The 12,903-nt window shown below is 46.0% G+C and overlaps 1 protein-coding gene across 2 annotated transcripts in view; it reads right to left on the bottom strand.

The window, feature by feature from the left end:
* The window catches only part of API5 (apoptosis inhibitor 5), a 54,863-nt gene that overhangs the window by 19,800 nt on the left and 22,160 nt on the right, over positions 1-12,903 (bottom strand). Inside the window, exons 1-3 of one of the 2 annotated variants that reach the window (XM_068109634.2) lie at positions 12,416-12,630; positions 6,185-6,346; positions 4,843-4,936 (exon numbers count right to left, since the gene is read on the bottom strand). In XM_068109634.2, the coding sequence (XP_067965735.2) occupies positions 4,843-4,936; positions 6,185-6,346; positions 12,416-12,484 (325 nt within the window). In that variant the 5' untranslated portion in view covers positions 12,485-12,630. Of the gene's footprint in view, positions 1-4,842; positions 4,937-6,184; positions 6,347-12,415; positions 12,631-12,903 lie in introns of those variants that run through there. The other variant, XM_078770886.1, reaches the window with a different exon arrangement.

The following is a 12,903-nucleotide window of genomic DNA, read 5'->3' as shown; positions in this document are numbered from 1 at the left end:
GACAATCTTCTCCATTTTGCCCTATTTTCTGCATCTCCCCTTGTTAACCCCCTTGCCCGCATTTCTTCTTCCACCATCTTTAGCCAAGTCTTTCTCAGTCTTCCCCGTCCCCTACTTCCTTCTACATTCATTTCCATCACTCTTCTCAACAAGTCACTTTCATCCTTCCTCAACACATGACCAAACCACGTCAACCTGTTTCTCTTCACAGTATCCATCACAGGCTCTATTCCCATCATCTATCGCAATTCATCATTTGTCTTCCTCTCTCTCTCAACGATGCTCCGCACATCCACCGAACCATTCGCATTTCCACCCTTTCCAGCCTTCGTTGCTGCTCTACGTTCATTACCCATGTCTCGCTCCCATAAATCATAACACTTCTCACACATGCAACATACACCTTTCCCTTCAGCTTCAACGACACTCCCCTCCTCATCAGCACGCCACTCAGTTCCCGAAACTTCTTCCTGCACAATGCCCAAACATTGCACATCTCACTCCAGAAACCGTTGCAGAGTCTGATCCACCTTCTCCATTCAGCATGTCTCGGAGGGAGCAAAATGTTTTCACACCTTCCAGCTTCACGCCATCTCCAAGATCCAACTCAACATTTCCTCCAGCTGCAGCTCCCTCTGTGCACACCTTGCATTGAATGTAGCTGCCACACTGGTTAATGACCCTCTCAGACCACTGCATTTTTGATGAACCCACTCAGAGCACATTGTACATTGAATGGAGTTCACTCCGACACCCTTCCTCCACAGCACAGGGCCACTTCCCAGTTCTTTCCACTTCACCACATGCTTTACCACTTGCCATCACCTTAGTCTTTCCGCTATTCACCTTCAGACCTTTTGCCTCCATACATTCCTTCCACTTGTTCATCTTTTCCTTCAGTCCATCCATACTTTCCGCAATCAACACCAGATCATCTGCATACAACAACTCCCACGGTAAACCCTCCTTTACGTTCTGAGCCAGCACCTCCATCACAGCTACAAATAGTAGTGGATTTAGTACCGACCCCTGATGCACCTCATACTCACCACTGTTCCCGTCCTTCGTCCTTACAGCTGTGTGCGCTCTTTTGTACATTTCCATCAGTACTCTGATCAACCATTCCTCCACTCCTAAACTACCTCAATGCCCATGTCAATACTTCGCGTGGACCCCTATCGAATGCTTTCTCCAGATCAACAAACCCAAGAAACAACTTCTTCCTCTTCTCCATGCACTTCTCCTGCAACTGCCTCACAATAAAGAGCGCGTCTGTCGTTCCTCTTCCTGGCATAAATCCAAACTGCATTTCGTCGATCTTCACCTTCTTCCTTATCCTCCTCTCCAACAACCTTTCCAATACCTTCATTCCATGCTCCAATAACTTTATCACTCGGTACGAGCCACACTCCAGAGGGTCACCTTTCCCCTTGTATCGAGGGACGAGGGTACTCAGTTCCCAATCCACTGGAATGCGGCCCTTTCACCACCAGATTACAGATCTCTGTCATTCTCTTCACACCCCAACTTCCTGCTGCCTTCAACATATCTCCCACAACTCCCGTCGACCTTCCCGCTTTTCTACTCTTCATTGCTTTTATCGCTTCCTCAACTTCCTTATCAGTTATCTTCTCTGCCGGTCCTAAAACTGGGTTACTCTCCATGTTGCCATCCCATTCATTCTCTGTATTCAACAGCATTTCCATATATCTTTTCCATCTTCCATTTTATTCCATCTGGGTCCACAACGATTTGTCCCACTTCATCCTTCAAGCAACTCACCCCCATCACATCACACCTCTTTCGCTATCTGCTTTGCAATCCTGAATACCACTCTCTGACCCTCTTCTGAATCCAAGCATTCTCTGAACATTTTCCTCCATGCCTCCTGCACCTTTGCGGCCCTTTGCGGCCCTTTGCTCCCTCTTTCTTTGCAGCCTTCTTGGCTGCCTTTTAACTTTCATGCTCTGCTGTTTCTGCTCCCGTACCCTTCGCCCTCTGCCACTCCTTGAACTTCTTCCTCTTCTCGTCAATCCTCTTTCCAACTTCATCATCCCACCACCATGTTTCCGAGTGCCTCGGTGGTCCTTTTGTCCATCCACATACCTCACCAACGGCTCCCAACAGACTATCTTTCATTGACATCCAACCACTTTCAAGCTCAACCACATCATCCTCTACCCTACTCAGCCTCTCTTTTAATGCCTCCCTTACTGTGACCTCTTTCAACCTCCACACCTTCATTCTCGGTTGGTACATCACCCGCCGAGCTCTCCTCGCACCTTTCACCCTTATGTCGCAGACAACAAAGTGGTGCTGTGAAACAGCCTCCTCCCCCGGGATCACCTTTGTGTCCCGGAGGTGCCCCCTATCTCGCCTACGCACCATCAGGTTGGCAACGGTTGTCGTTGACCCACCTGACGTGTATGTTACAAGCTTATTATCCTCTTTCTGGAACGGAGTATTACAAATCAACAAATCAGCTCCATCAGCAAACTCCAAAATCCTTTCACCTTCTCCATTTCTCACACCATATCCTATCCGTAACCCCCATGAACTCCCTCAAAACCGTCCATACTCCTTCCCACATGTCCATTTAGGTCTCCTCCTACCACAACTTCCTCATCTTTCACATTTTCCATCAGCCTCTCCATCGTACACCAGAACTTGTCCTTCTCTTCATCGCTCCGACCAATCTGCGGAGCATATCCCGAGATGACGTTCACCAAGAGCTTTCCAATCATCATTTTCACCATCATCAACCTATCACTCACTCTAGTCACACTCACCACACTGTCTACAAACTCCTCAGAAAACAGGACACCAACACCATTCACGCCCTCCGGGCACCATTGCCACACAAACTTGTATTTCTATCCCTGCCTACCCTTCACCATTCTCACACCACTTCCCTTCCATCTCGTCTCTTGCACACAACATTTGTCCACTCTTCTTCTGATCAATACTTCCACCACTTCTCCTGACCTCCCTGTCATTGTCCCTACATTCCATGTCCCAAACCTCAGAAACCGATCTCCACTTCGGACTCAACCCTGCTCATATGTAGTTGTAATTGTCATGGTTCTCTTTTTGAGGCAATGTTTTCATGGCCGGATGCCCTTCCTGACGCCAACCCTCAGTCGCCTCTTACGACACGCAGGGATACGGTGTACCTATTCTAAACCAGCGTACACACCGGGAAAATGTGATTAATAATGAGGGCAATAAAATATCATTTCAGGAAGGGAAAAGCTAAACATATTCTTTAGTATGTCCATATTAAACTTATTAAAGTTTGAAAAATTAATTTAATATTATAAAGAAATTTAATATTAAACTTATTAAACATATTAAACCATTATTGTCCATTCTAAACTAAACATATTTAAAACAGAGTTTAAATAATAAGATGGAAGAGCTTGAGGCCAAAGTAGAGCTAGATATCGAGGAGTATGTTAGTCGGACCTCGACATTCGTAGTCCAAACATTTGTGGAATCCACGTATTTGTGCTTCATAACATGTGACCTGCTTCAACAGCTGCACTTCACGTATTTACAGTTGAAAAAAGAAGAAAAATGTTCTTTTTTCAGGGCTGTGCTCCTAAATCCACCGCCAATGATACCAATTCAGCCTGGGAACTCTTCCACAAAAACCTGTTCTCTCTTAAGCGCACATTCACCCCATCTCGTCTTTAATGATGTTACCCATCCTCCTGCTCGTGGTATTCTGAATCCTGTGGTGAGGCAGTTGCTTCAAAGCAACTTGCATTCTCCTCATGGAAGGCAAATCCAACTGAAAACAACCTCAAATAATTCCACATAGCTCGCAACACGTGTCTACTCTCTTGAGAGCAAGAAAACAATATCTGTCCAATCGCAAGAATGAGCTTTCAAACCTCTCTCCTTTCTCGAAAACCTGGTGACACCTTGTCAAGACTTGCACCCTCTGCCATCTCCATGCTTTGTCCCCCTCAGTTATCTGCATTCTCCCTTACCCCTCATCGTTACCTGCATCCCTTGGTTGTCTGACTCCATCTATTTTCTCCCTCCACCCTGCCGTTGGCATTTCCCCTTTCTCCTGCGGCTCCCTTTGTTATGTTGTGGCCTTATTTATTCTGCTCTTCCACGAGCCTGTGCCATGTAGTAAAAAAAAAAATCCCCTCCTACCCAACTCATTCAAACAATTCCTCGACATTCGCAGATTCCACATTCACGGCATTTTCCAGGAACGTATCCTCCGCGAATGTCGGGGTCCGACCGTAGTTGGAGTTAGAGAGATGGGGTTTAATGAGTAACTGGAGGACAGGATTAGAAGCCTACGGTGTGTATCAGTGTGACAAGAAGTAGAAAATAGGAGGAGGTGTAGAAATCTGGGTAAAATACAGCATTGCATAAAGAGAAAGGGATGACATTAACAAGGGAATTAATGTGGAAGATTCTGTATGGGTAGAGATTAGAGATTGTAAAAACAGTATGATACTGGTAGGATGCTTTTATAGGGCTCCTGGTGTGAGGGAAGAGGTGGAAGGAAGGATATATATAAAGTATTCAGAAGGGCATGCGGTGAGGGAAGAGTGTCGATTATGGGGGATTTTAACTTGCCAAGGATATATTGGGTCCAGGACCAGGGCTAAATGGCAGAGCAGATGATGATTTGCAAGATCTAGTCCAGGATTGCTTTTTAACCCAGTTTGTAGGTAGGCCCACGAGGGGGAGTACAGTGTTGCACCTCCATTTAGGTCGGCCTAATAATCCCAATATGGTGGAGGTAGGGGAGGATTTAGGATCAAGTGACCATAACATCATGTGTGCAGCCAAACTACCGACCGGAAAACAGCTTACCTGACTGTAGTAACTGTGTTAAAACATCTGCAATCCGAGGAAGATTCTCTCCTGTCGCAAACTGAGGCAGCTCTTTAATGGCCTGTCGTCTAATCTGAAAAAAGGGCGTACAATCAAAACTAGCAGGATTCGGTCACATTCAACAGCGGAAATGACTATTAGGGGTACATGGCATTATCAGCAATGGTGCATTCAGCATTGGCACGGGATATGGCATCTAGGCAGAGGAAATAGTTCCTGCATTCGGTACTCACGAGTGCAATAACAATGGACTGTGAGAGAAGGGATGTGTCAGTTGTACATGAAATAAAGCCTGCTTAACCAGCAATGACAGACACCAGCACTCCAGGTGCGGATGAAAGCAGCATCACAGCAACATACTTCTACCACCTTTACAGTCTTGCACCCTCAGCTCTTTCCGCGCTCCCTCCCCCGAGGTCTCTAGAGGGCACACACCGGTCGCCGGGAACCCCCTTCTTGTGAAACTCCTAAAATTAGTACTCATTGCTCACCGACTCATTCGTTCTTCTTCCCTCCGCCCCCCACAACCCCCCCCCCCCCCCACAACCCGCCCACCCACAACCCCCCCACCGCCAACTTCCACATTCTCTTCAGTCCAATTCTTCCCTCTAGGACTTTATGACAGATGTTCACCACCATCTCAGATCATCCCCAAACCTCAACCATGAATTCTACCCCAATTACCCCTCCCCAAGCCCAACTTTTTCCAAGTTCCAAGTTTTCCCTTCCACTTCTGTGGTCGAGAGTTTGTGGCTGTATCTATTTTGTTCACCCCTCCTCCCCTTGCTCTCATTCTTCCCCATATCCCTTATTTCTCAATGTCTCCCTCCATTTTGTCCCTCAACTCTGAATTGGTCCCTCCCCATTTTTCTACTATACCGTTATACCTGGATCCATTCTGTGTTCTAGCTCCTCCATGAGCCTCGACACCGTATACAAAAAGTATACTTTTCCGCTTATTAAAAAAGTACACCTTTCCACTCATTAAAAAAGTATACCTTTCCACTCATTAAAAAGTATACCAAAAAAGTATACCTTTCCGCATATTAAAAAAGCATACCAAAAAGTATACCTTTCCACTTATTTTAAAAAGCATACCAAAAAAGTATACTTTTCAGCTTATTAAATAAGTATACCAAAAAAAGTATACTAACGAGTGTATTACTACATAAGACAATAGCCTTTTTACGATCTTGTTCGACGACTTGTGAAATGGGCTACCAAAGTGTCTCAAACAATAAAATGTCATCGGTGAGGAATGAAACCCAAATGAGACAAGTAGAGGAGGAATTTAAAATGCCACGTTGTCACCGATACTCACCGAGACGTCCTCGTCTTCACACAGATCCAGCTGAGCGTTTATGGCATTCTCCGCCAGGTCGGGAAAATGTTTGAAAAACTTTGGGATAAACTGCGCCGCCAAGCGCTTCTCCTTCGCACCGCCTTTGACACCCTCCAAGATGACCTGATAAGCAGGCTTGTGCTGCCATGGGAAATGGAACAAGTGGAGCAAAAGTTTTCAGTTGTTAACTTGTTTGGTAACACGCGAGCACATGTTCAAAGGTACTTTAAGAAACCTGCTCAAAAGGAAATGGCAACTCGATGGATAAAGCAACTGGAAAGATTTGAACAATAATAAACCTTTGAAAAAAAAAAAAAAATTTGAGAAATCCAAGGTAACACGAACAGGTAGGTGTAGGGGTAGAGGGCAGATGTGTAATGGACCGCAAGTGTAATGTAGGTGATCGTTTTAAACCGATCTTGACAGCGAGCATGATCATTTCCTCTCAATATGTTTAGTGAAATGGTTTTTTGGTGCTTGAATAATCAGCACTAATCAGCCACACGGTGTGACGAGCTTGCGGGACATTGAAAAAAACAAACAAAAAAAAAACACCTTTAGAGGCCATTTTTCCCCGCAAAGCGGGGGTTGGCCTTTTTCGGGAACCGTGGTTGTTGTTGTTTTTTGGTCCCCTTTTTGAAGCAATGTTTTACGGCCGGATGCCCTTCCTGACGCCAACCTTTTTTGCCACCTTTAACGACAAACAGGGCATTACCAGTGAACTGGTACTCAATTAGCCGACCTCGGAAGGATGACAGGCTGAGTCAACCCCCCTGGCGTTAATTCAGCGATCAACCGGGATTCGAACCCAGGATCCTAGGTTCCTAAGCCGGCACCCTAGCCGCTAGCCCAACACCAGGGTTTTGCGGGACATTATCGGGAGCAAATACTGCACAGCGCTGCCAGTCGTTCTGGGTGCTTGCGTGTGCTGCGAGTGTGTGTGGTTCGTGGCCCCGCAAGGAATACAAAGGGCGTACACTATGCACAACATTTGTGATGAGTGACTGGCTGGTGCATGTAGCTCTCCTTCGTGGTTGCGGGTTGTTCGTGGTTGGTTGCTGGCTTACGTACTCTGGATTTGAGTGCTGCCCGTGGTGGCTATACCTGCAAGGTGGTTCGTGGTTTCACAAGTCCCGGAGGAGAGGGTGCGAGAACAAAACACCAGACCGCAATGCCCCAAACGAGAACCGAGACTACACGCGAGCATGACTTGTGCCATAAAGGTTTTGTATCTATCACTTTCTCTCTTCGGGTGTGTGTAATATTAGTATGGCCAGCAATTTCCCCAAATCTCAATCAGGGTAACCATTTCCTGTGGAGATGCTTAAAGGAGAAGGTCTTTGAGTCAAATAAACTATAGTATATGTGTGTGCTCCTATAGTATATGTGTGTGCATGTGTGTGCATGTGTGTGCATGTGTGTGCATGTGTGTGTTCAGGGCACGAAACTTTTACTAACTTGAGCTTTTGACTTTAAAAAATTTCAACAAACCTTTATCATGAGAATATGGAGTACATTAATTCATAATTGGGTCAAAATATCAAAGGGCAAAATCACAGTGATTACAAATAGGCCTTATGGTGATAGTCCCTGACAAATTCAAGAACGTCATATTGCAATCCGGTGCACCCAACCAGTTTGTGTAAGGCCTCCCTCTGGGTACCTCCCAACTCTACGCTGCTACGATTTACCATCTTGCAAATGGGATCGGGCCAATTCCTACTTGTTATTGAAGGCTCCCCCCGGGGTCGGCTCGGCTGGACGTTCTCGCCCCTCACTGTCGCGACTTCCTCAACTGGGGTGCAGCCAGCTACCCTCGTGCCCCTTACTATAGTGCGTGGTTCTGTACTCATATTTATTACTCGGACGGCCACTACCGGTCCGTCCGTTTTTACAAGGGTGCGGCCCACGATTAAACCCGGTATGGACTGCGCTGCCACCGGTTCGACCAGGCCGCAGGACTCCTGCCATGTTGGGCGAGCTGCCCACCGGGCCGGCACTATCGCCTCGGCCCTTGGGGGGATGGTCACGGCCTCGGAAGCCTCCAGCTCCGCTCTCTCGGCCGTGCTCACTCCCCCTAACGGCAGCTCTTCTACTCCCACCTGCAGGATCCCCCGGCACAAGTCGATTTTACAACCGCTGGCAGTCAACAGGTCCAACCCTATTAAACATGGGTCGCACACCTCCGCCACCCAAACATCTATCTCCCTCCTTACCGACCCTAACTTGAGGGTCACAGAACCACGCCCTATGATCGGGGCCGTTTACTGTATCCACAGAAAATTTCAACAAACCTTTATCATGAGAATATGGAGAACATTAATTCATAATTGGGTCAAAATATCAAAGGGCAAAATCACAGTGATTACAAATAGGCCTTATCAGCCAGGCCGCAGCTGCACGGCTCAAGACGGCTGGGTTATTATTTATTTATTTTTAAATCGCTTCAGTGCATCTTTATTTAATTACCATCGAGCTTGAGTATGTCATTCCAAGCAATAGCTTTTTTTTAACCATTTGAGCTTTTTCAACAAACATTTGTAATGAGAACATGGAGAACACTAATGAACAAATTTTACATTTTTCTTTCAAGTTGTTTTTGTTTCACTCCTTGGACTTCGCGCCAGGCTCTGGGCCGACATGCATCGAAGTCCTTTCCAAGGGTGTGGTGCTGACCGGGCAAACGTGGCGTGGTGCTGACGGGGCCCCCGCAGTCATGAGAGGCTGAGTAGGGTCGAGGATGATGTGGTTGAGCTTGAAAGTGGTTGGATGTCAATGAAAGCTAGTCTGTTGGGAGCCGTTGGTGAGGTATGTGAATGGACAAAAGGATCTTGGAAACACTTGTATTTGTAAACACGAGGCACTTGGAAACATGGTGGTGGGATGATGAAGTTGGAAAGAGGATTGACGAGAAGAGGAAGAAGTTCAAGAAGTGGCAGAAGGCGAAGGGTACGGGAGCAGAAACAGCAGAGCATGAAAGTTATAAGGCAGCCAAGAAGGCTGCAAAGAAAGAGGTAGCAAAGGCGCAGGAGGCATGTAGGAAAATGTTCGGAGAACGCTTGGATTCGGAAGAGGGTCAGAAAGCAGTATTCAGGATTGCAAAGCAGATAGCGAAAGAGGTGTGATGTGATGTGGGTGAGAGTTGCTTGAAGGATGAAGTGGGACAAATCGTTGTGGACCCAGATGGAATTAAAGGAAGATGGAAAAGATATATGGAAATGCTGTTGAATACAGAGAATGAATGGGATAGCAACATAGAGAGTAACCCAGTTTTAGGACCGGCAGAGAAGATAACTGAGAAGGAAGTTGACGAAGCGATAACAGCAATGAAGAGTAGAAAAGCGGGAGGGCCGACGGTAGTTGTGGGAGATATGTTGAAGGCAGCAGGAAGTTGGGGTGTGAAGAGAATGACAGAGATCTGTAATCTGGCGGTGAAAGAAGGCCGCATTCCAGTGAATTGGGAACTGAGTACCCTCGTCCCTCGATACAAGGGGAAAGGGGACCCTCTAGAGTGTGGCTCGTACCGAGCGATAAAGTTATTGGAGCATGGAATTAAGGTATTGGAAAGGGTGTTGGAGAGGAGGATAAGGAAGAAAGTGAAGATCGACAAAATGCAGTTTGGATTTATGCCAGGAAGAGGAACGACAGACACGCTTTTTATTGTGAGGCAGTTGCAGGAGAAGTACATGGAGAAGAGGAAGAAGTTGTTTCTTGTGTTTGTTGATCTGGAGAAAGCATTCGATAGGGTTCCACGCAAAGTATTGACACGGGCAATGAGGAAGTTAGGAGTGGAGGAATGGTTGATCAGAGTAGTGATGGCAATGTACAAAAGAGCGCACACAGCTGTAAGGACAAAGGACGGGAACAGTGGTGAGTTTGAGGTGAAGGTGGGAGTGCATCAGGGGTCGGTACTAAGTCCACTACTATTTGTAGCTGTGATGGAGGTGCTGGCTCAGAACGTAAAGGAGGGTTTACCGTGGGAGTTGTTGTTTGCAGATGATCTGGTGTTGATTGCGGAAAGTATGGATGGACTGAAGGAAAAGATGAACAAGTGGAAGGAATGTATGGAGACAAAAGGTCTGAAGGTGAATATCGGAAAGACGAAGGTGATGGCAAGTGGTAAAGCATGTGGTGAGGTGGAAAGAACTGGGAAGTGGCCATGTGCTGTGTGCAGGAAGGGTGTCGGAGTGAACTCCATTCAAGGTACAATTGGCGCTGAGTGGGTTCATCAAAAATGTAGTGGTCTGAGAGGGTCATTAACCAGTGTGGCAGCTACATTCAAATGTAAGGTGTGCACAGAGGGAGCTGCAGATTGAGGAAATGTTGAGTTGGATCTTGGAGAAGGCGTGAAGCTGGAAGGTGTGATAACATTTTGCTACCTCGGAGACATGCTGAATGGAGAAGGTGGATCAGACTCGGCAACGGTTGCTCGAGTGAGATGTGCATGGAAGAAGTTTCGGGAACTGAGTGGCGCGCTGATGAGGAGGGGAGTGTCGTTGAAGCTGAAGGGAAAGGTGTATGTTGCATGTGTGAGAAGTGTTATGATTTATGGGAGCGAGACATGGGTAATGAACGTGGAGCAGCAACGAAGGTTGGAAAGGGTGGAAATGCGAATGGTTCGATGGATGTGCGGAGTGTCGTTGAGAGAGAGGAAAACAAATGATGAATTGCGAAAAATGATGGGAATAGAGCCTGTGATTGATGTTGTGAAGAGGAACAGGTGGAGATGGTTTGGTCATGTGTTGAGGAAGGATGAATGTGACTGGTTGAGAAGAGTGATGGAAATGAATATAGAAGGAAGTAGAGGACGGGGAAGACCGAGAAAGACTTGGCCAAAGATGGTGGAAGAAGAAATGCGGGCAAGGGGGTTAACAAGGAGAGATGCAGAAAATAGGGCAAAATGGAGAAGATTGTCATGGGGACCGCAAAGATAACCCCCGCTCTAGCAGGGAAAATGGCCTTAAAATGCATGTTGTTGTTGTTGTTGTTTCAAGTTGTTTTTGTCAAGTTTAGTTTGAGTACAAAGCGGATGCGGCCAGGCTTTGCAATTTGAGATATGTACATTCTAGTTACCTCCACCACTGAAGGTGGATGGAGGTTATGTTTCCATCCCCGTTTGCGAGCCGGTTATCTCAAAACGTTGCAGGTGGATTCGGACGAAGCTTGGTGGACATGCTGGGTGTGTGCCAAGGACGAATAGATTCGATTTTGGCGAAGATTCGGATGTGGGTCCTAGATTTTTGTCATTCCCCACAATTGTGAGATGGGGCAAAATACGATATATTGATCGATATCTCAAAATATTATGGAGTTATGGCAAAACTTGGTGAATGGGTTGACAAGAACAAGCCAATTAGATTTTGGTTCAAGTCCGAATCCAGACCCGGCCCATCGGTGGATACAAAACGTAAACCGTTCAGCCCGGTGGAGGTTTGCGCTCTACCGAGTGAAGTTCTAGTTAACTATTGTGTTTTGGAAACTGGAGATAGTGATCCTATAATGTGTCTTGGTTTAAATAACTGACCAGACGATAAACACAGTACAGTCAGTATAAGAATCATTTGGCAGGTTTTGATAGATGAAGAAGGCATCCTTTACTTGGCAGACAAAACGCTGCTGAGAATCGGCCATACTCAATTTACTGGGACAAGGCGACATTCCCAGAAATGCGCATCGTGAACACATGGAAATGTGCATTGACGAGTGTTTGTTAATATGCATGATGCCCGATAGAGATCTGACTGTATTTATGTAAACACCCATAACTTACTGATGTGGTCGTGGCGCCCATCCGTGAGCAGGGGCGAGGCTGCACCGGCCGACACTTGTTCACGGATATTTTCGTTTATTGACATTTATATCGCGTTTTGTCATTTTCCTTGGAATCCTGGCTTCGAGTTGCATCAATTTGCTAAATAACAGCTTTCTAGCATGCCTAGAAAGTGCTAAACATTTATATCAGTACAAAGAGCCTGAAATATTAGTATATTCATACTTCAAAGAAAATGTTCTCGGGTCAGATTCGGACCCTTCCCATGTTGTAGTATTCGCATTAAATGGGACCAAAGGAACCCTGAACTCCTCCTTCCCAGAAAAAGTACAAACTATAACACGAAACAAACACATACTTGCCTTGGATATCCCATCCCATCCCCCTTGCTTAACCGCGCACCACGAATCGAGGCCTAAACCGTAAACGCTCAAACAAACCTGCGTTATGTCATCCTGAGCATCGGCAAGAATCCCATAATTCTTGTACAAATCTTCTATCGTCACCATTTTGACATACGAGTGTGCAACGGTTTTATAAACCGAAAAACCACACAAACAATAACACCCGTTTCGGAGCTCTTGCAAGTTGCAAACAGAGGCCTAACACAGATAATCGAGCCCAAGCTCGAATACCGTCCGTCCTCTTCCTTATTGGTGTCCTAAGCAAACTTTTCGCTTCACTCGCTTTTTTAGAGTTGTTAGCCTTGTTATAATATTAATCCGCTAAGCTAGTTATCGTAACTTTAATTTGATTAAAATTTCAAATAGCTTAGTCCAGCCTAATAAAACAGCATTCCCTATTTATGCACCGCTCTTGTCGATCCGTTAAAATCCATTCAATGAAGTCGATATTCTGAGGAAATCTGCGCATATACTTTTAAAGCCAAGATATATTAAAGTAAATATTTACTGCAAAATCTTTAAAA

Source organism: Myxine glutinosa, chromosome 1 (genome assembly GCF_964187855.1).
Source record: "Myxine glutinosa chromosome 1, kmMyxGlut1.1, whole genome shotgun sequence".
In the NCBI taxonomy this organism is placed as follows: domain Eukaryota; kingdom Metazoa; phylum Chordata; class Myxini; order Myxiniformes; family Myxinidae; genus Myxine; species Myxine glutinosa.
This window is presented reverse-complemented; position numbering and strand designations above follow the sequence as displayed.